Source organism: Hyperoodon ampullatus (assembly GCF_949752795.1).
Source record: "Hyperoodon ampullatus genome assembly, chromosome: 9".
Classification (NCBI taxonomy): domain Eukaryota; kingdom Metazoa; phylum Chordata; class Mammalia; order Artiodactyla; family Ziphiidae; genus Hyperoodon; species Hyperoodon ampullatus.
The window spans coordinates 47,254,068-47,277,955 of record NC_136922.1 but is presented as its reverse complement, the minus strand read 5'-3'; the positions used below and the strand labels follow the sequence as shown (position 1 = coordinate 47,277,955).

At 37.9% G+C, this 23,888-nt stretch overlaps 2 protein-coding genes across 3 annotated transcripts in view; both read left to right on the top strand.

The window, feature by feature from the left end:
* The window catches only part of UMAD1 (UBAP1-MVB12-associated (UMA) domain containing 1), a gene marked incomplete at both ends in the record, with an annotated part of 215,014 nt that overhangs the window by 73,084 nt on the left and 118,042 nt on the right, over window positions 1–23,888 (top strand). The gene's annotated exons all lie outside the window — the stretch shown is intronic.
* On the top strand, window positions 2,359–3,795 carry LOC307057963 (protein transport protein Sec61 subunit alpha-like; the record flags this gene model as incomplete). Of its 2 annotated transcripts, none has more annotated exons than XM_079711252.1 (2): window positions 2,359–3,129; window positions 3,334–3,795. In XM_079711252.1, 2 exons carry the CDS (start codon window positions 2,359–2,361, stop codon window positions 3,793–3,795), a joined length of 1,233 nt encoding a protein of 410 aa, XP_079567378.1. The 2 variants fall into 2 exon arrangements, with proteins under 2 accessions (XP_079567378.1, XP_079567379.1); XM_079711253.1 differs by having other exon boundaries at window positions 2,359–3,139; window positions 3,536–3,795.

The window sequence follows — 23,888 nt, the reverse complement described above, 5'->3', positions numbered from 1 at the left end:
ATGGGGTTTTTGTTCCACAGGCTGCAGGATTGTAGTTCTTCTTTCTTCTGCTGTCTGCCCTCTGGTTGATGAGGCTATTTAAGAGGCTTGTGCAAGTTTCCTGATGGGAGGGACTGGTGGTGGGTAGAGCTGGCTGTTGCTCTGGTGGGCAGAGCTCAGTAAAACTTTAATCCACTTGTCTGATGATTGGTGGGGCTCGGTTCCCTCCCTGTTGGTTGTTTGGCCTGAGGTGACCCAACAGTGGAGCCTACCCAGGCTCCTTGGTGGGGCTAATGGCTGACTCTGGGAGGGCCCACGCCAAGCACTACTTCCCAGAACTTCTGCTGCCTAGTGTCCTTGTCCCCACGTTGAGCCACAGCCACCCCCCGCCTCTGCAGGAGACCCTCCAACACTAGCAGGTAGGTCTAGTTCAGTCTCCTTTGGGGTCTGTGCTCCTTCCGCTGGGTCCTGATGCACACACTGCTTTGTGTGTGCCCTCCAAGAGTGGAGTCGCTGTTTCCCGCAGTCCTGTCAAGTCCTGCAATCAAATCCCGCTAACCTTCAAAGTCTGATTCTCTAGGAATTCCTCCTCCCATTGCCAGACCCCCAGGTTGGGAAGCCTGGGGCTCAGATCCTTCACTGCAGTGGGTGGACTTCTGTGGTATAAGTGTTCTCCAGTCTGTGAGTCACCCACCCAGTTATGGGATTTGATCTTATTTTGATTGCACCCCTCCTGCCATCTCATTGTGGCTTTTCCTTTGTATTTGGAGGTGGGGTATCTTTTTTGGTGAGTTCCAGTAGCTTCCTGTCAATGATTGTTCAGCAGCTAGTTGTGATTCTGGTGCTCTCACAAGAGGGAGTGAGAGCCCGTCCTTCTACTCTGCCATCTTGAACCAATCTCCTGAACTCTTTACCCTTTAATCATATGTTTTCATGTCTGGAAAGCAACTTACAATGGTTGCTTTCAGGAACAGCGTGTTGGTGGAGAAGGAGACTTTTTCCTAATTGATTAATTCACCAAATATTTATAAAGCACCCATTATGTGCCAGACACTATGTAAAGTGTTGGCTATGCAGAGGTGACCAAGATTGACATGGTCCCTGTCTTCATGAATTTTACAAGGTAATGGAAGAGCCAGGCATTTAATATGCACATATGCATACACACACACACATATGTATTTACTTACAAATTGTAATGAGTGATATGAAAGAAAAGGATGCTATGAGAGAGAATTCACAAGGGGGAACTAATTTAGGTTAGGAGGTGGTTCAGGAAGTGATATTTGTGCTGAAACTTGAACGATGAATCAGAGTTAGCTGGGCAAGAAGTGGAGGAAAGCGTTCCAGGTAGAGGAACCAGCATGTGCAAAAGCCCTGAGGCAGTAAGGATTTTGGCTTACTGGAAGAACTGAAAGAAGACCAGTATCACTGAAGTACAGATAGGAACAGGCAGGTCAGAATATACAAGGCTTGGCAGTTTGAATTTTAATCTGAAGTGCAAGGGGAAATTATTGAAGGAGTTTTAATCAGAGGAATGATAGTATCTGTTTTTTGTTTGTTTGTTTTAATTTAAAGACCTCACTGGTCTTTAAATTAAAGAGGAGAATCTGTAGGATATGGCCTAGAGCAATAATAAATAGTCCAGGCGAGAGGTAGTGGTCACTTGGACTAGAGTAGTGACAGTAGAAATGGAGAGAAGTGGACACATTTAGAATGTATTTGGGGATATGGTGGTGGATTATATATGGGGGCAAGGAGGTTCCCTAGAATTAAATAAGTGTCCGATGGCATAAGCCATAGGGTGGAGGATATGGAAGTCTAGAGAAGGAACAGGTTTTGGGGGAACATCAAGAGTTCAGTTTTTAGACAAAGTAACTTTTATGTAGTAATGGAGGTTTTTAGTAGAGGTTTGGGCTTACAGTATAAATCTGGGGATTATCAGGGTGCAGATGGTATTTACATCTTTGTGAATGAATGTGATCACCTAGGGAGGGAATGTTGAGAAAGAGAGCCCAGGACCTGGCCCTAGGGAGCTCTAAAACCTAGAACTTGAGTAGAATAGGAGGCGTTCACAGATGGACTGAGAAAGAACAGCCAGAGAGTCAAGAGGAAAATACTGAGGAGAATGGGTGTTGGGAAACCTAACAGAAAGTGTTTCAGTAAGAATTAGACCATTCTTGTGTAGTTGGAGTAAGCTTATATATAAATTATATATGTATGTACATCTATATTTTTTTCCCTAAAGAATGCCTTTTTAATGTATTGGTGGGGCTGGCCAGAGCGTGTCGGGAGCGGGCACCGAGGCCCGAGCCGCAGAACGCTAGCAAAGGACGTGCTGAGGTCGCTGGGCCCCGCCGGGTGGCCCTAGCTGCCGCCATGGGCATCACATTTTTAGAAGTTATCAAACCTTTCTGTGCAGTTCTACTAGAAATGCAGAAACCTGAAAGGAAAATCCAGTTTAGAGAGAAGGTACTATGGACTGCTATAACTCTTTTCATCTTCTTAGTGTGTTGTCAGATACCACTATTTGGAATCATGTCATCAGATTCTGCAGATCCTTTCTACTGGATGAGAGTTATTCTTGCATTCAACAGAGGAACTTTAATGGAATTGGGTATCTCCCCAATTGTAACATCTGGTTTGATTATGCAGTTGTTAGCTGAAGCCAAAATCATTGAAGTTGGAGATATACCCAAAGACAGAGCCCTATTCAGTGGAGCCCCAAAACTATCTGGTTTGATCATTACCATTGGGCAAGCCATTGTGTATGTCATGACGGACCTCTATGGGGATCCCACTGAAATAGGGGCTGGAATCTGTCTCCTTATCATCATTCAGTTGTTTGTTGCTGGTTTGATTGTGCTGCTGTTAGATGAGTTGCTACAGAAGGGTTACGGCTTGGGGTCTGGGATTTCCCTCTTTATTGCCACCAACATCTGTGAAACCATTGTCTGGAAGGCCTTTAGTCCCACTACCATTAACAGTGGCAGAGGTACTGAGCTTGAGGGTGCAGTCATAGCAGTCTTTCATTTACTGGCCACCAGGACAGTCAAAGGTCAAGCTCTAAGGGAGGCTTTCTATCATCAGAATTTACCCAATCTCATGAACCTCATTGCTACAGTTTTCATGTTTGCTGTTACATATTTTCAGGGATTTCGTGTGGATCTGCCCATTAAGTCGGCCCAGTACCGAGGGCAGTACAGCAGCTACCCCAAGCTCTTCTACACCTCCAACATCCCCATCATCCTGCAGTCGGCCCTGGTGTCCAACCTGTATGTTATTTCCCAGATGCTGTCAGTTTGATTTTTAGTAAATTTACCAGGCAAATTTTTAGTAAATTTACCAGGACAGTGGGCTGATGTCAGTTGGGGAGGACCTGCTTGTTCTTACCCAGTGGGGGGCCTTTGTTACTACCTTTCTCCTCCTGAGTCCATGGGCGCCATATTTGAGGATCCTGTCCATGTGATTGTTTATGGCATCTTCATGTTGGAATCATGTGCATTCTTTTCTAAGATGTGGATAGAGGTGTCTGGTTCCTCAGCCAAAGATGTAGCTAAACAGCTTAAAGAACAGCAAATCGTAATGAGAGGCCATGGGGATACCTCTATGGTTCATGAGCTTAATAGGTACATCCCCATAGCAGCTGCGTTTGGTGACTTGTGCATCGGCGCCCTGTCCATGTTGGCTGACTTCCTCGGGGCCATCGGCTCAGGCACTGGAATTCTGCTTGCAGTCACTATTATTTATCAGTATTTTGAAGTGTTTGTTAAAGAACAGGCTGAAGTTGGCGGGATGGGTGCTTTGTTTTTCTAAATGTTCCAGTATTTCTTTTTGTGTGTGTGAAAGGGAAAATATTTTGACACACTGTTTTTGTCAGATAATGCTGGCTCCCCTTTTCTTCTCTCACAGTTTGTTTTCAAGTGCTGACCGTCTCATTCCTGAAATGGGCACGGAGCTAAGCCTGTGTGCAGCGTTAGTACCAGCTGCCTTAACACTGAAGTTTACATTATTCATTAAAAAACTTACATGCAGTGTTGCCTGTGATGCTGGAAACCAACGTACCCGCCTTGCCATGTTCAGCTGTGGTGGTGAGATGGTAACGTGGATCAGTTTTGCACACGACATTCAAGACACTCAATATTCCTCCCACTTGTTTAAAAATAAATGTAATTCAGATTGCCAAAAAAAAAAAAAAAGTATTGGTATCCAAAAAACAAACCTCACTATAACTTAAAAATGAAATTAACCAGTGAGATGACCTTGGATGAGCTCTCTTTTGGAGTAATTTTTTTAAATGTACACCTATAAAAGACATGTTCAAATATATGTACAAGATACATACAGAATGGGAAATACACAACATGCAGAATCCAAGTAGAAATTGTTTTTATAAAATTAGCATCCTGTTTTCCATGTATTATTACATGCCTCTGATGGTTGGATTAATAGGACTTTAAGAAATATAAATGTTAAGGTTGAGTTTAATTTAGTTTTGATTTCTTGTTTGTTCTGATGTGTCAAACTTGGAAAAGTAGGGATTGCTCTGCCTAAGTACGATTTCCCCTTCCTAGCTGGGTAGTATAGCTTCACCAGTCAGACTTCAGGAATATGTCTGGTATTCCCCGAGCCTTTTTACAGTTGCAACAGCTGATGCTACTGAATTATTTTAGCAAATGATAGAATGTTTACTTGTAGAAGAAAGAATGGTGTAATGGAAAGAGCATGGACTTGGATTCAATCCTAGTTCGAATTCTTACTCCTGCACATTTGCACAGCCTACTTAATCTCTTCATCCTTAGTTTTCGCATGTATGAAGTGGCTATACATAATGAATACCTACTGCACAAAATTTTTGCGAGGATTAAATGAAATCAAGTATGTAAAATGCATAAGAAAATGTCTTTCACAAAGTGTGCACTTAATAAATGTATTGGGTTTTTTTTGTTAAGTTTATAAAAAATATGTTTTCTGGGGCTTCCCTGGTGGCGCAGTGGTTGAGAGTCCGCCTGCCGATGCAGGGGACCCGGGTTCGTGCCCCGGTCCGGGAAGATCCCACATGCCGCGGAGCGGCTGGGCCCGTGAGCCGTGGCCGCTGAGCCTGCGCATCCGGAGCCTGTGCCCCGCAACGGGAGAGGCCACAGCAGTGAGAGGCCCGCATACCACAAAAAAAAAAAAATATGTTTTCTGGAGTCTCCTGGCCCTTGCATCCAATGTGCATCAGTCATTATTTTTCTCATCTAAAAAGATTAACATTTATTTTTCATCACAGAAAATGAGATTTTCACCATATATAATATTATTTATGTTTAAAAATATTAAAAAATTTAAAAATCAAGGCATAATTCATATCAGTATTTGTTACTCTGTTTCTCAAGATGCCTTTTCTAAGTGACAACTTCTTAGAGGATTAACTCTTTTAATTAATGAGCCTAACATTTAGAACCAAAATTTTTAGGTAAAGTGATTTTCAGGATTGTCAAGTGAAAAGAATGTAACTATGAGTAATCACAGATTTGAAATTCTATATTCATTTATCTGAAATAAGCTTGATTGACGACAGAGTTACTGTTGTTTGATGCTTTAATTTTTTTCATCTCCGATATTGATGTTTTATTTCATATAAAACGGCACTATGGTAGAACATTTGCTCTTCTTTCTGTCGTAATAGACTTGCTTTAAACTAAACCCATCAAAGTGCTATACATTCAAATGCAATCATGTTAAAGTAATAATTCTCAGTGTATTTGAAAAGACGTGCACAGAAATATTTATTGTAAAGCACATGGCTTTTACAGTGCACGCACTAGGCTGTTTTTGCTTGGTCTGTATTTATGTCTGTGTATCTACATTCCTGTTGAAATCTGAAAGGGGTGCTGTACATTTAAGTATTCAGTTTAGTCACATCAATGTGCATTTCTGTTTAAGTATCTGTGTAGAATTGGATTAGAAGCAACACAATCAGATTTGGCTGGTGAGTCAAAATGAAATGTATATAAACTCACTTTCTTACAAGTAAGTTGCTCTAAAATCAAAGTAGGAGAATAAATGTAGTATGAAATGTTACGCAAAATACAGGCACAGCATCATTAGCAAAGGTTAGTAGAAATGCTATTTGTTAAAACCTGAAGTGTAACAGTCAATTTCCTCACTACAGGAAATAGCAAAGCAGTTAACAAACATCATCTGTCAAAAACAATGTTAAGGCAGGGCTTCCCTGGTGGCGCAGTGGTTGGGCATCCTCCTGCCGATGCAGGGCACACGGGTTCGTGCCTTGGTCTGGGAAGATCCCACATGCCACGGAGCGGCTGGCCCCGTGAGCCATGGCTGCTGAGCCTGTGCGTCCGGAGCCTGCGCCCGCAAATGGGAGAGGCCACAGCAGTGAGAGGCCTGCATACCGCAAAAAAAAAAAAAAAAAAAAAAAAAAACAGTGTTAAGGCAGGTTAAAACCACAAATATACAAAGTTTATAAGTTGTAAAACTGAATGCATTTGATTTTAATATCTTTTACAAATTTTTTAAATGTTATACCAATTGATTTATTTCAATAAAATTTCCAAAATCATGTTAATACTTCCTTTATCTATGGGCTGATAAAATATTTTAGATGTGGGATTTTCCTACTTTGGACAAAGTGATTCTACTGAAGGAAGAATCTACTCATAATTAAAACTGGGGAAAGTAAGTTATTTTTTTCCATTCTGCACTTTCTTAAAATTATTGTGGTAAAATATATATAACATAAAATTTTCCATTTTAACCATTTTAAATGTACAATTTAGTGGTATTAATTACATCTACAATATTGTGAAACCATCACCACTGTCTATTTCCAAAACTCTTTCATCACCCTAAACAGAAACTATATATATTTTTTTTTTTTTGCGGTATGTGGGCCTCTCACTGTTGTGGCCTGTCCCGTTGCGGAGCACAGGCTCCGGACGCGCAGGCTCAGCGGCCATGGCTCACGGGCCCAGCCGCTCCGCGGCATGTGGGATCTTCCCGTACCGGGCACGAACCCGTGTCCCCTGCATCGGCAGGCGGACTCTCAACCACTGAGCCACCAGGGAAGCCCAGAAACTATATTTTTTAATAAAATCTTTATTGAGATATAATTCATATACTATAACATTAACTTACTTAAAGTGTACAATTCGGTGGCTTTTAACACATTCACAGAGTTGAGCACTCGTTGTGTAGTTTTTTGTTTGTTTGTTTGTTTTGCGGTTCGCGGGCCTCTCACTGTTGTGGCCCCTCCCGTTGCGGAGCACAGGCTCCAGACGCGCAGGCTCAGCAGCCACGGCTCACGGGCCCAGCCGCTCCGTGGCATGTGGGATCTTCCCAGACCAGGGCATGAACCCGTGTCCCCTGCATTGGCAGGCGGACTCTCAACCACTGCGCCACCAGGGAAGCCCTCGTTGTGTAGTTTTACAGGCAACTCTAGAACCTTTTCATCACTTCAGAAAGAAACTCTGTACCCAGTAGCAGTTACTTTTCATTTTCCCCAAACTTTTTGACTCTATAGATTTCCATTTTCTGGACATTTCACATAGTGAAATCATACAATATATTTGATCTTTTCTGACTGGCTTATTTTACTTCTTTTGTGGCTGGGTCCTTTACTTCTTTTACTTTTCAAGGTTCATCCACGTTGGAACATGTATTATTATTCCATTCTTTTTTTATTGCCGAATAATATTCCATTGTATGGCTATACCATATTTTGTTTATTCATTCATCAGTTAATAGACATTCGGATTATATCTACTTTTTGGCTAATATTAATAATGCTGCTGTGAATATTTGTGTACAGGTTTTTGAGTTTATATGTTTTCATTTCTCTTGGGTATATACCAAGGAGTGGAATTGCTGGGTCATCTGGTAACTCTATGTTTAATCATTTGAAAACCTACAGACTGTTTTGCAAAGGGACTGGCCCATTTTACAGTCCTAAGTGCAGTGTGTGCAATTTCTCAATATCCTGGCCAATACTAATTGTTACTGTCTCTCTGTCTGTTTTTTCTTGTTTAATTAATTTTTATTGGAGTATACTTGCTTTACAGTGTTGTGTTAGTTTCTGCTGTACAGCAAAGTGAATCAGCTATACATATGCATATATCCCTTCTTTTTTGGATTTCCATCCCGTTTAGGTCACCACAGAGCATCGAGTAGAGTTCCCTGTACTATACAGTAGGTTCTCATTAGTTATCTATTTTATACATAATACTGTATATATGTGAATCCCAATCTCCCAATTCATCCTGTCCCCCCTTCTCCCCCTGTTATCCATACGTCCATTCTGTATGTCTGTGTCTCTATTTCTGCTTTGCAAATAAGTTCATCTGTATCATTTTTCTAGATTCCACATATAAGCAATGTATACGATATTTGTTTTCCTCTTTCTGACTTACTTCACTCTGTATGACAGCCTCTAGGTCCATCCGCATCTCTACAGATGACTCAATTTTGTTCCTTTTTATGGCTAATATTCTATTGTATATATGTACCACATCTTCTTTATGCATTCTTCTGTTGATGGACATTTAGGTTGCTTCCATGCCCTGGCTATTGTAAATAGTGCTGCAGTGAACATTGGGGTGCATGTATCTTTTTGAATTATGGTTTTCTCTGGGTATATGCTCAGGAGTGGAATTGCTGGATCATATGGTAGTTTTGTTTTTAGTTTTTTTGTGTTTTTTTTTTTTTTTGCGGTACGCGGGCCTCTCACTGTTGTGGCCTCTCCCGTTGCGGAGCACAGGCTCCGGATGCGCAGGCTCAGTGGCCATGGCTCACGGGCGCAGCCGCTCCGCGGCATGTGGGATCTTCCCAGACCGGGGCACGAACCCGTGTCCCCTGCATCGGCAGGCGGACTCTCAACCACTGCACCACCAGGGAAGCCCGTTTTTAGTTTTTTAAGGAGCCTCCATACTGTTCTCCATAGTGGCTGTATCAATTTACATTCCCACCAACAGTTGTAGGAGGGTTCCCTTTTCTCCACACCCTCTCCAGCATTTATTGTTCATGGATTTTTTGATGGTGACCATTCTGACCAGTGTGAGGTGATACCTCATTATAGTTTTGTTTTGCATTTCTCTAATAATTAGTGATGTTGAGCATCTTTTCCTGTGTTTGTTGGCCATCTGTATGTCTTCTTTGGAGAAATGTTTATTTAGGTCTTCTGCCCATTTTTTGATTGGGTTGTTTGTTTCTTTTTTGATATTGAGCTGAATGAGCTGCTTGTATATTTTAGAGACTAATCCCTTGTCAGTTGCTTCGTTTGCAAATATTTTCTCCCATTCTGAGGGTTGTCTTTTCATCTTGTTTATTGTTTCCTTTGCTGTGCAAAAGCTTTTAAGTTTAATTAGGTCCCATTTGTTTATTTTTGTTTTTATTTTCATTACTCTAGGAGGTGGGTCAAAAAAGATCTTGCTTGTCTGTCTTTTTGATTGTAGTCATCCTAGTGGATATGGTGTAGTATCTTATTATGGCTTTGATTTGCTTTTACCTGATGGCTAATGATGTTGAGCATTTTTTCATGTGCTTTTTGGCCATTTGTATATTTTCGTTGGACCAATGATTATTCAGATTTTTTCCTTATTTTTAACTTGGGTATTTATGTTTTTATTATTGAGTTATAAGAGTTCTTTATATATTCTAGATACAAGTCTATCAGATATATGATTTGCAATTATTTTTTCCCATTCTGTAGGTTGTCTCATAAATCTCTTTTTGAGATTCTACTGCTTCTTCTTTCTGATTTCTAATTACATTGTGATGTTATTTTGAGAAATTCTGTTCTCCTTATGGGATGTACATATCAGTGACAAACTGAGAAAGGTTATACTTTTATTACTCTGTGCCAAGAAAGTTCATTTTCTAATCCTGTACTCTGTGCTGTAGCATTCAGGAAGCATTTATTTTGGTCCCTGCTTATGTGCTGTACACTGGAACCAACCTCTGGGGCTATAAGGTGGAACTCATTCTTGGTAAGCCTACAGTCCAGTGGACAGGTCAGAAAAAGTTATGTTGTCAGGAAAAGCACTGTATCTTTACAAAGCAAGGAGAGTTTATTTTATTAGATTTATGATATAAACTTACAGGTAGTGGAAGGAGACTTGAAAATCACTGAGTCTATTTTACTTAATGATGTGTAAAACTAGTCTAGTGCAGTGATTTCCAACAAACGGTCTGTTTCCCCACATTTTCCACTGCCCCTCATCAGAGCTCCTGCTCAGTCTCTCTGAGCCCTGGAAGCTGATCATGTGGGCACATTATTTTTGTCATTTCCCAGGCTGTTATTCTCTCCTCTTACTCAAGTCTTATCTAGAATCCAAGGCCTACCTTAAGGCCCCTCATGACTGGTACGTTTATGATAACTGATGATCTTTTCTTTCTCTGATTAGTATAGTACTTTTGAACTTTGTGTCTTAACTAATAGTCTCATGTTTGAATGCTTAGTTGCCCTCATAGCTTAATTGTACCATAGAGTTCAGACCATTTATTTCTTTGGGACACTACTCATGGAACTGGATGGAAGAAACATGATAAAAGCAAGAGTTTCTGTTCTAACTTGGTAAAATCATTTGGAAAAGTGATGGAGGGAAACGTTCTCTGGGCAAAATCAGATAGCAATGAGTTAGCATATGCCTTAGCTGACATAGTTAATTAAACAAGCTGTTATGTTGAGTTGAAGACAAGGAAAATATACAGTCAGTTATATTTGAGGCTACTTAGCATGTTTCTTTTTTCTACCCCCAGATTTTTCATGGGATATGCAGTTTTAGTAGGTTAACTTGGAGCTCTCATATGTTTAAAGTTTTCCATTTCACACATGTTGTCTAAATATGTGCACATAGTTTTTGCTTTTGCTACCAGCCTAATAAAAGCCTCTTGTGAATGCTTATCACCTTGTAAAGTAGTTACCAGAGCTACAGTAAAATTTGCCTGCAAGTGAAAAGGCTTTGACTTCCCTAGAGGGAGAATAAAAAACATATGAGACAAATAGCAGCAACTGAAATTATCTGGTGTAGAAAGTGGCAGAATGCCAACCAAATGCTCTGTCCCTAAAATGTTTTAAATTTTTATCTCAGCTCACTAAAAAGACCACCTTGTTTAAAGAACTTCAAACACAAACTTGGAAATGTCTCATTATTTTGGTACAATTTACACAAACAGTCCCCTTTTTTTATTGCTATCTTCAGGGGTTAAGGCCCTGTAGATTTAGAAGAATTTTTTAAAGATGTTTATATCCCTTCTTAAAAATGGAGTGTTTGTATATGTGTGTTGTGTGTGTGTAAATTGTTACTGAAAGTTATTGCCATGTTTTTGATACTTCATATATCTAATTAGAAATGGTGTTGATCGTTCAGTAGGCAAAGTGGCCTTCAAGTGCATGGTGAGAAATAGTAATGAGATACCTTCCCTAGCCTGTAGGCCATGAGGACTCTTTTCCTAAATAATAGAGATGCAAGGGGTTGATAAATCCTACTATTGTTTTGGAGTTGCCTTGGGAGGATATTATGTAGTGATGTTTTGATGTCTGTCCTAGGGCAGAGGACAACTCTAGCCTTGCTTTGCTCAGAAGTACTGATATTTTTTTTGAAGTTATCATTTAGAAAAGTCACTCACCCTTTTTCCTTTATAACTCTTAAAATTCTTTTAAAAGTCCTAGTCCTAGAAAGCCCAGTTATTGTTTAATACATTTTATTTAATTAATAATCACTCTTATTTTTCTACAATTATTAATACTCTTCCATTTGTTGAATACTTTGTCTTATAGAGCATTTCATACATGCTACTTTATTTGATCCTTTCAGAAATCCCTAGAACAAGGCAGAGCAAATGCTTTTATCCTGGTTTATGGATGAGGAAAACTGAGGCTCAAAAACATCCAGTGACTTGGAAAGGTCACCACGTAGTAGTAGATCAGGGATTTTTTTCCACGGCTCTACAGTGTTACTCAGAAAGCTTCAAATCTTGGGTTATTGTGATACTTAGCAATTATGAAATATATTTTTGCTCAGAAATAAAAAAATTCTTTTAACCAATTGAAACTGCCAGAAAGGCTGCCAGGGTAGTAACTCAAAACAGAGTGGAGACCGAAGGTTTTGGTCCTTTCATGTGAAGCACTGAGCCCACTAGGTCAAGGTTTTGAGAAATAGGAAATCTTCATTGTTGCTTTCTGAGTTTCTCTCTGAAACTGTTTCTCTCTATAACTGAAAATTCGGCTGTCATTATTTTCAGTTTAACAGTTAATTTTCCTTGAAGGAAAAGGAAAGTTTGCTGTGTTCTTGGAAGAAAGTACAGAAATTAAATCTGAATCATTAAATTATTAGAGAATGTGCTGTTTCTGGGCCCAAAAATAGGAAAACAAAGTATAATCATCTAATAAGTCATTATATGTTTTATTGTATGCATTATGTTTTATTTTATATATAAAATTAAATATTTTATTTTATTTATGTTTTATTATATACTTGTTTATGTCATAAGGTGAAACCAAATTCTGTTCCATGAATTCGAACATAATATAAATTCAGTACCTATTTATAAAATACAGATTTATAGAAATATTATGGAACTAATGATGACATTTTGATATTGCTGCTGCTACAGAACTAGATGACCAATCCCAGAATTGCAATATGAATTAATCACTCAATCTCGTTAGAGCTGCTATAAATTTTTTTAAAGGGAGCAGGTGAGATAGGACTTATCTTTGCCTTGGATTTATATTTATAGCAAAGTAATCAGCATTGTGCTCTGGTGGTATATTAATAATACAGTCATAATGCTGATGCACCTGTTTACCAAAGTTTGTGAAATATATTTTACCTTTTCATAGCTGTTCAAATGCTATATATCATGTTGCTCTTCTGAAAATGGTAGTACATTTTAATATATGTTTAAGTTTTTTAAATTATTTTTAAAATTAAAAATTTAGGGAGAAGAATTATAATATTTATTAGTACAGTAATACTTTGGGATTTAGCTCTGTCAGCCTAGAACCAGGCATGGCCATCAATGAATTTAACACCCAACTTCCTACACTCCAGATACCCCTTTGCATCCCATTTTATCACTGTGCTAGAGACGTCCCATCATATGAGATTTTCCTCCATCCTTGGCTCCTCTTAAGTCAGTGTGATTACATTAATTTCTATATTTGCTTTGTTTTGTTTTGTTTTTCAAAAATTTCCCTCGCTAGCGCTTCTGAAAGTTCTAGCCTATAGCCTTTCCATTCTTGGTGTTGGTATTTTATAATAGATTTGAAGAAAAATTGCATGGGATTCCAAGGAAAATATCTATCAGTTACTTTTTTTGAAGTTAAAATGAATGCTGTAACAATTCCACAATAAATACAGTGAGATTTAATGTGTTAAATGAATTTAAATTGTTTTGACAATTTTTTTCTTGAAGGACTCTTTTCTGGGTTTTTATAATCTCACTTAAGTAAGAATATAAGATGGTTTAATTACTTTCCAGCAGCACACACTCTAACAGCCAACATTCCAGGTTAAAGCTATGTGTCTTCTTTGGGTTTGAACTGTTTCCATTTAATCCAAGGGAAAATATTTGAGGGACATTAGTTGATGCATTTTCCAGAAATGGGAGTCGGTAAGTATTTTTTTCATAGCTTATAGAATATTTAGCAATTTGAGCCTTTAATATTTAATTTTATAACATTCTCAGTACTGGTAGCAAAGGCTTCCTCCAGAAATAGTGAGAAATTATGTGAATTCCCTTCTTGGTATGTTTAGGAGGGCAAGTCATAAATCTTTAGCCTCATATTTTTCTAAAATAAAACCAGGCATATATCTGCTCTGATCTAATATGCAGATGTAATGAAAATATTCACAGAGTAGTATATGTTAAGATTTTGAAAGTTCTCACAAAAGGTGGCATAAACTGAAACTGTTATTATGCAGAAATCTAAGCTGTAATTATTCTTTTCTGTGATAGTTTATCTAAGTTCTGTAAAAACTTTAATAACATTAAGTACTAATGAAAGGACCTTGTGTGTCACATTTGCATTCATAAATATCCATGAAGGATCTCTTTCACCAATGTTATTCAATCTTAGTCCAGGACAAGGTCAGACATTGATTATGTTTGACAGTTTTAACAAAAGTGAATAGGGAAGATAGATTTTCTTAATTATATTGCTAGAATGGTGAGGGGCAACGATCTTTAATATGTAGTATAATATAGAAAGAGGAATGTTAATGGAGTAGAATAATGGTCAATTACAACAATAATAATAACTACTATTTAATGAGCATCTGCTAGATGCTGGGCCACATAATAGCTCTTTATGTGTGTTTTATATAATGGGATTTTAGCAAATATCTTAAGAAGTTCAGACAGCGTTGTACCCATTTGCCCAAATACGGAAAATGAAGTTCCAAGAAATTAAATGATGTGCCTAAAGCTTCCCAGCTAGAGTCCATTTCACATACATCAGACTCTACTAGCCCAAGCTGCTTGTCAATGTTTGATTACCTGTGATCAGAGATAGATAAAGGATTGATAATGTACAAGCTGTTTATTTGGCTCAGAATTGTGTTTGTGCTTTTAAATTTGAATTAACTGTCTTTGGCAGTTTGGAATTAACAACATGAAGGGAGATAGTAAAACACTCAAATTAGTATGAATATCTTGATTTCAGCTTCTCTGATCACTTCCATTTCATATTACATGTGATTCATATTTTTCTTATATTTAATAAACACGTATGCAGCCCGAGTGTGTATCAGGCGCTACTCTCAGTATTTATGAACATGAATTCATTTAATGCTCACAGCATCTCTGTGGGGTATTATTTTATCCCTGTTTTACAGATGAGGTAACTGAGGCACAGAGAAGTTAAGTGACTTGCTCAAAACCACGGGTAGAAAGTGGCTGAGCTGGGATTTGAACCCAGTCAGTTTGGCTCTTAAGAGTTCGTGTTCTTAACTATGTGTATTTTTCAGATTTGACAGAATTTGGTGAAAGCCATAACTAAAACCTATTGCTGGACTTCCAAGAGTTAGAGGGTAAATGGAGATAATAAATAGTGTCAATAAAATATTTAAGAAGTAATGACCCCCAATAAGAGCTTGGGATTCTCTATGTTAAAAATAAAACTTGAATCGTAAAGAGAAACTGAAAACAGCTTTAATTGTGGAAGAAGCCAGTTTTGACTGCTGCTTTATAGATTGTTCAATGTTGTGCAGGCTTCCTCTTGTGTACACAGCTGAGCAGTGTGACTATAATGTCCTCATTACTGTTTCCTATGTTGTACCACTAGTTACATTACTTCCACTAATGAAGTATGGAGCTCTGTGATGACTATTGCCCGCCCCAACTATATGTGTCTTGGCTTTAGCCCATATAAATGAGTTTTTTAAAATGGATCTATGGGGCAAATGAGACTTTCAGAGTTGTTACATTAAGATAGGGCTAACGTTTCCCGAGCTTTAGAGAGAGAGAGGCTGGATGCATCAATCAAAACAATGGATTGCTGAAACTGAAACTGAAGAAGTTTCTGAAAAAGTCAGAAATTTTTGGTTAAGATTTAAACTTGTATGAACCTCACCTTCGGCAAAAACTGAGATGAAGCAATTTTAGCTGTGCCAAGTAGGAAGGAAGGTTAGAGTTTGCTGCTCTAAGACCTCCTGGAAGTGTACTTCAGCCTGGAATTGAATATTCACTGTGGAGGTGGAGGGACAGGTGGGGAGAAACACCGAACTCCTTAAGCTAAGGACCTTTGGCTTAAACTGGGTCTTCTGACTCCTCTGTTTACCTGTAATCAGAGGCAAGTTTACCAGAAGCTGATTGACTGGGATTTAGGTTTCAGGGCCCCTTCCTTGCACAGGCCCCCCTCCAAGGCCCTGGGAAGATCTCTAGCTGTGTATTCACAGGGCCATATGGTCTTGCAAAATTTGAGGAATTTTAAGATATTTAAAACACAATTAGTTAAGACTGCTGTCCCTTTTCTGCCCTGACCCTCCTTCCATCACATTTCTTCACATCTTAGATTGCTCTGGAGTGATCACAGGCATTTCTTTTTGGATCTGGCTTAAAGGGAAGTTAAGCTGGGAATATACGACTTTAACTGCAGTTTAAAAGATGTTTCAGGAGTGTTTCAATAAGACAACTGAGAAATTACAGATTCCCAATTTAAACATATATGAAGGGTTACTTCTTTTTTTTTTTTACCACTACCTTTATTTATTAAAGAACTGAGAAAATTCAGATAATGGAACATAAAACTAAAGCAATAAAAATGATGAAATAAATAGAAACTATTCTGATGACCAAAAGTATATTGTAAAAAAAAAATTCAGATTATCCCCAAAGCAGTAATTCATTTGAGAAGAAGAAATTCCAAATAGAATAAATAGGCTTGATGATTGTTTGAAGATCTAGTTAACAAAGAGGGATGAATGATATGAATACATCGGGCAAAGAGTTATGTTTCTTGCTGATTTGTCCACAATATGGAGAAAGTTAACAAAAAACTTCATAATATGTGTCTGTAATCAGCTTTATAGTTAATGAGTGCTTGCAATTTGAAGAATATTTGGGATTAGTTGCCACGTAAGAAACTGAAACACCCTGATGTTTTGCAGCTCACATATGAAACTAACTTTATAGAAGTTTTCCCAAATTTGACAATGATCCTAAAAATTGACTTGAGTTGTGAAGTTAAAGGAACCTTTCCTAGACATATATTTCTAAACAACTATGTTCCTATACCACAATTAGAAGAAACATTAAATTATTCTCTAATTTTATATGTGGAAAATTATATTATAAAATTGTCATTTGTCAAAATGTGGATAGTCAAAAATTTTAGGGAAAAAAAGGTATTATAGAGGTTTGCCAGTTGATTAATTAATAAAAATAGGATGATATTTTTCTGGGTTTTGTGATGTTTGTGGTATTTTCAGGTGTTTAAAATTTGTAAATTTTCGTCACCTCTAAAGGCATTTTCACTTTCTTAGATAATTTTGCATTCATAATTTTGTATTCTTCAGAAGGGCTTTAAAAATTGTATAAGCTTCAGATCCCTTACAACTTGCATCTGCCCCTGCCTTTTTAATTTGAAAAAAAAAAAAAAGTTTATTTTGTGGCAGAAGGCATAAAGTTGAGAAGTAAAAGGCCCATCCCTTGCCCTCACTTCTAAGCCCCAGAAACAGGTTTAACCTTTCCTATATGTTTTCTACAGTTGTTAGATCTGCTTTGTCCAATAACGTAGACTCTAGCCACACGTGGCTATGGAGCCCTTGAAATGTGGCTAAGGTACTGAATTTTTAACTTCATTTAAATTTTGTTTAATTCCATTAAAATTGAACTTCAGTGAACTTAAGTTTGAAATGAATACCCAAAATATTTATTAGAAAACTTTTAAGTATGTTTAGAACAATTTGGGTATGAAAATACTTTGACTTTAAATTTTGAGAAATCTGGTGCATGTGTATGCTTGTTTCCACAAAGAGGATCATACTCTGCGTATACTGTTCTGCATCTTAGCTTTTAACTTAACTATATGTTTTGCACATCTTTCCTTAGCAACTTACAGATTTATCGCATTCATTTATTAGCAGCATAATATTCTATTCTATTTGTGCAACCTTTTTTCACACAGTTGCTGGAGTGATCTTTTTTTTTTTTTTTTTTTAGTATAAGTGAGATTGTGTCATTCCTGTGTTCAGAACCCTCCACTGGCTTTAAATCTATCTCAAAATAAAATCCCATATCTTTAGTCTGTGCCTAAGGCCTAATTTGTCCTGTTCCCTCACTGCTTTTCTGCTCACTTCCGGGTAGGATAAGCATCTATGCATCTGTAAAGTGGGGATTAAACACAGGTACTTCTTTCTTTTAAAAACCTGTGTCAGAAATATCACTAGTAAAGTGAAATCTCTCCACTTACAAAATTGAGTTTCTCACTTATCTGACCACCACCAGCTCCTTTTAAAGCAAAGAAGTCCTGTTTTCCTTCACCAGTAGTGTTCACTAAAGTAAAAGAAACCTTGTTAACCAAAGTAAAAAAATGTTGCAGGCTCCCTCTAATCAAGAGCACATTTAAAGGAGGAAATGGTGGGATGGCAGATAGCTGACGTACACTGTGTCTTAAGAATTTGGTGCTTCTTTATTGCTAGATTAAATTTCAGAATTTGGAGTCTAAATTTTCCCTTTCACATCTGGTGGCACTTTTTTTTAATCAGTGTGCAAAAAGGAGAAAAGTCTGTCTGCCTCGTCTCATGCCTGTCACTACAGTCCAGCCTATGCCAGCCTTAAGGAAAAGCCTTTTGCATTGGCAACGAAACTCCAAAATGGTTTCCAAGCCTATGAAAAGTAAAGGAAGAGTTTTGCAGAAAAATATAAGAATATTTTTAAACTGGAATGGTACAAAGTAACAAAACAATTTAATTAAACAATGAAATGTGAAAACTTGCTGGCCCAGTGTGTACATGATATGAGTGTTCCAGTGCTGCTAGTGTAAGGCAGACTCCTGTGATCTATTTAAAGCTTTACATTTAAGCATGTAAATTTTTGGAGGATTTATGATTATTGACAGCTAAAGGGATTATAACGCATCGTATGGTGATAGTTGTAAACACATGGACTGGCACACATTTATCACTGATAAATGTGTTTTGTGGACAAAATGAATAAACAAGGTTACCATGTTGCTTTCAGTAAGTAGTGTTTGTTAGGGCATTGTGCCCTGGGAGCATGGGGCTAGAGAAATCAGGGGTGAATTAAACAAAAAGAAAGGAATATGAAGTGATGGCAGAGACACAGTAAACTCTAAAACTGAGGATACCCTGAAGTACGACCCTAAAGGGCAAAGACGATTATTGAGAAACGAAAAGATAGCCTTTTGTGCCTAAGACTAGGCAAGTGACGACCCCAGTTTGGCATTGTCAAAACTTTTTAGAGTAAGGCTTGAATGAAATCAGGAATGAGGACAGGTGGTGGATTGCCTTCTGAGAGAAGTTGAAAATTGAAGTGGAAGTGTGTCTGAATTGAGTGTCACTTGAGACTGTTTATGAAGAAAGTGTCAGAAAATCGGACTATTCCTGGCTTATAAATAAAAGGGGCATTAATTAGCTCTTCTACGCAGACAGTGCATGAGTCAGGCCGACTTTAGGCATGCCCTGATTCAGGTTCTAAAGAAGGCCCAGAATCTTTGGCTTTACATTCCCCACTGTGTGTAGGCCTGGTCTTCAGACTAGCTGCCCCCCTCTGGTGGCAGGATGGCCACAGCAGCCCCAAGCCTGTTCTTTGATGTATGTGTTGGTCACCATTGTCTCCACACTGGGGGTTGCGTTTCCCACTCTTCAAGGTGTCTTTTAATAAACAAGTTTTAAATTTTAATGTTGAATTGATCAATCTTTTCCCCTTTCGGTTAGTACTTTATGGGTCTGTGCAGGTAATCTTTGCCTACCTCAAGTTCAAGACAATATTCCTTTATGTTATCTTTTAGTCAGTACTGTTTTACCAATCATATATAGAATAATAGTCTGCTCAGAATTTCTTTAAAGTTTCTGAATGATTCTACTCTGTGACCAGGGTTGAGGATCGCTGGCCTAGATGGTGCTGAGAGTCTTCCTGAGATTCCTGGATGTTGCCACAGCGTGGGGTACCTGCTCACCCCAGAAGAGATGAGCAGTTTGGTAGAACACCTGTGTTGATCTATTTTGTGGCAAACTAATATGCATAAAAGCTTTTCATTTTAAATGAATAGGATTTTGCCTTTTTTTGAGAGATGAGTTACTACTTTTATTAAGAGGTGAGTGATGTGAATGTGTTAGTGGTTAGTAAATAGAGAAAAATCAATTATATGTTCAGGGTGTCGTCTTGGATTCTGAGATCTTGAGACACTTCAACTTCAGGACTCCTTGAGCCTTTATTTTTGACATCGTTGCACATATAAGGTATCCAAGATGTGAGAAAATAAAATTATTCCAGATGTTGCACCTTTTTCATTTTTTAGAATGTTTCCATCTAATCCTCTCCCCCAAAGAAAAATTCCCCTTGGAATTGCTTCTGTTATTATTTGTATTCGTTTTTAAACGTTGACAACCATGTGGACGTAGTACAGGTGGTTTTGTAAGAGAGTGAGCTATAAAGTTCTTTGTGCCGTGCTGTAGAAGAGGAAATACTTAAAAATTACCAAAGCAAAGCTGCTTTAAAAGTAATTGAACATGTTTTGGAGCCAGATGTAAGTTAGGTAACTTTTTTTTTGAAGATGAGTTAACAGATATTTGGTAATTATAATTTTGGATAGACAGAAAGGCAGCAATATACTGATTACATGTCAGACTCTGGCTAGAATCCTCCCTCCACCACTTGGTAGCTGTGTGGCCTTGGCAAGTCCTTTGACCTTTCTGAAATGAACATGATAGTCATTCCTACCTCATAGGGGCATTGTATGGATTAAATAGAAAATGCAGAGAATGCAGATAAGGCTCAAAGCTATCAATGCCTGGTACATAGTATGTGCTCACTAAATCGTGGTTATTCCCTTGGTTCTGTCTCCATCACCACTGCAGAGGCTGCAGCAGGATCTGTGTTGTGTTTGATCCTATCTCCTCATGGTCTCTCATAGTGGGGGGATTGGGGAGGCACACTCTAAAGTCAACATGCAAAAGTTGAGGGAAGGATCTGGAGTGTGATTTATTTAAAATTTTCTAAAAATGTGTTTACTTAGTTGGATTTTTTTGTTTGTTTTTGTTATGTTGTTTTGAGAACCAGAGACTTCTTTGCTTCCTTGCTCTCACATAGCCTATGCCAATGGTCTTGAACCCCTCAACATCTGCCTAGTCTTTATGTATCTGCGTTTATGCTGAATTTTGATAGTGCATATCTCAAAAGACAAAGTGTAAGAGATGTTTTTAATGCATCTTTTCTTACCTTGAAATTTTATTGTATAATAATTAAGTTTCACAAAAGTTATGAAGTATAATATAATCATCCATGTGTCTAACACTAGCTTTAGAAATGAAACACTACAGATGGGTACCGCAGAAGCTGCCTGTGTACCCCTTCAGCCCCCATAGAAGTAGCCACTCATTCCCAAGTCATTTTCTTATACTTTTACCACATATGTTATATAATTCCAAACTATATATAGTATTGTTTTGCTTGTTTTAAAAGTTTATATAAGTGCTGTTATTTTCTTTGTCTTCTGCTGCAATTTGCTTTTTCTAGTCAATGCTGCATTTGTCAGATTCATCTGTGTTGATATTTGTAGTTGATATTTATCTGGTCCATTCATTTTAACTACTGTATAGTATTTCTTTGCATGAAGATACCATAATTTATTTACCCCTTCTCCTGGTAGCAGGCATTATACCCTCTCTCATAGACAATGCTGCCATCAACAGTTCTGTACATGTTTTGCTTCACAGAACTTTGTACCTTTAGTTTAGTTTTGTTTGTTTTTATACAGGAGAGGAATTTTTTTTTAGTCTTGTCACATTTTGTGGGCCTCAATTTTTTCATTATAGTGGTAGTAAGATTGAACTACAGACAGTCCCTGACTTACGATTAACGATATTTCAACTTTACAATGGCATAATATGCATTCTGTAGAAACTGTACTTTGAATATTGGATTTTGATCTTTTTCTGGTCTAGCAGTGTGCAGTATGATCACACAATCATGAGGGTAAATAACTGATACACTGATGACCATTCTGTACCCATATAACCATTCTGTTTTTCACTTTCAGTATAGTCTTCAATAAATTACATAAGATATTCCACAGTTTATTATCAAATAGGATTTGTGTTAAATAATTTTACCCAACTGTAGGCTAATATAAGTGTTCTGAGCACATTTAAGGTAGGCTGGGCTAAGCTATGATGTTTGGTAGGTTAGGTGTATTAAATGCATTTATGACTTATGATAGTTTCTACTTAACCTCATTGTAAGTCGAGGAAGATCTATCTCTTTTATATCTTTTCTAGCTCAAAACTGCATTTTAATATAGGTTATTTAACTAGGTAGTGTGAATTAGTGGATTTTGTTATTAGTATAATTTCAGTCCCATTAGTATATCTCTTCAAGTTATTCTGTAGGATGTGGATTTTACTTTTGCAAGGGAAGGTTCCATTTTGAACATTTTTGAGGACAAAAATATTTGCACTAACCATATGACCCAGCAATCCCGCTACTGGGCATATACCCAGGGAAAACCATAATTCAAAAAGACGCATGCACCCCAGTGTTCATTGCAGCACTATTTACAATAGCCAGGTCAGGGATGCAACCTAAATGCCCATCGACAGACAAATGGGTAAAGAAGATGTGGTACATATATACAATGGAATATTAGTCATAAAAAGGAATGAAATTGGGTCATTTTAGAGACGTGGATGGACCTAGAGACTGTCATACAGAGTGAAGTAAGTCAGAAAAACAAATATCGTATATTAACGCATATATGTGGAATCTAGAAAAATGGTACAGATGAACCGGTTTGCAAGGCAGAAATAGAGACACAGGTGTAGAAAACAAACGTATGGACACCAAGGGGGGAAGGGGGGGGTTGGGGTGGGGTGTGTGTGATGAATTGGGAGATTGGGATTGACATGTGTATGCACTGATGTGTATAAAATGGATGACTAATGAGAACCTGCTGTATAAAAAAATAATAAAATAAAATTTTAAAAAATATATATGCAATATTAGAAATGTTCATTAAGTATAATGGCACAAGACACTAAATGTGTTTCCCCTTGATTTTGTTTCTCTTTCCTGGAATTTATAGTAAATACAAGTGCTGCTAATTAGAATAAACACAATTATATATTGATACATATGTGAAGTAGGCTGTCTACTTATGCTGGATCAGCTTCGTCTGGCATCAGTCTGGACACAGAACTCTGTTCCTCTACTTTATTCTACAAGAGTTCCAGTCACATTGAGCATTTTGTGTCTGTTCTCTTTAAATTTGATTGAAATTTATAGGGTCATAGCATTCTGTTGCTGCCTTTGCCTTTCTCTGTCTTTTGCTTCTTACATATTAAATGAAAACCTAACGTAAGAATGAATAGGAAAAGTACTGTAATGAAGAAGAACGTAATAGAGAATCTGAAGCAATGAGAGATTAAACCTGACTGAAAGACCTAGAAAGGATTCTTAGAAGAAGGGGAATTCAAGCTGGGCCTCAAAGGGTGAAGACCTTAAAGGTCTGTGACAAGGAGGAGGAATGGGGAGCCTCTGAACTAGGCCATCTCTTTGCCGATTACCAACACCAGAGCAGCCTCTAATATCACCACACAGAACAGAAGAAGCACTAGCTCTGCCCAAATTTCTGGCCTACAAATATGTGAGGTTTAAAAAAAAATAGTCATCGTTTCAAGTCGTAAATTTGGAGTAATCTGTTATGCACCAAGAGATAACAGAAATGCAAGCAAAGGCAAGGAGGGGAATGATTTTTTTTTTTTTTTTGGATGCTTGCTGAAGACAATACTTAATCATCCAAAACCTCTCTCCCCAAAATACAATACTTAGTGTAATTTAGAACTTGTAGCAGGAAGACTGAGTTTGGAGAGAATTCCAGGCAGAGGAAATGACCTGGACAAAGATAGCAAGGCAAGGAAGGACAGGATATATGTAAAGCAGACAGTAATTAGATGTGACCGGGAGTAGGGTACCTCTTGGGGAGTAGGGTAAGACTAGACTAGAAAGGAAGGTTAGGACATGGTTACCAAGGGCCTTGAATGTGAGGCTGAAGAGACTGTATGACATAGAGCCCCTGAAGACATTTTGGAAAGAGAAGTACTAGTGGGACTCTTTAGGAAATCCTTTCCAATATTTCTGTAATGGACTCAAATGTGGAGAAATTAGGGGATCCATTTGGAAGCTATTGCAAGATGTTGTGTGAGTCTGATTTGTGAAGACTGGAA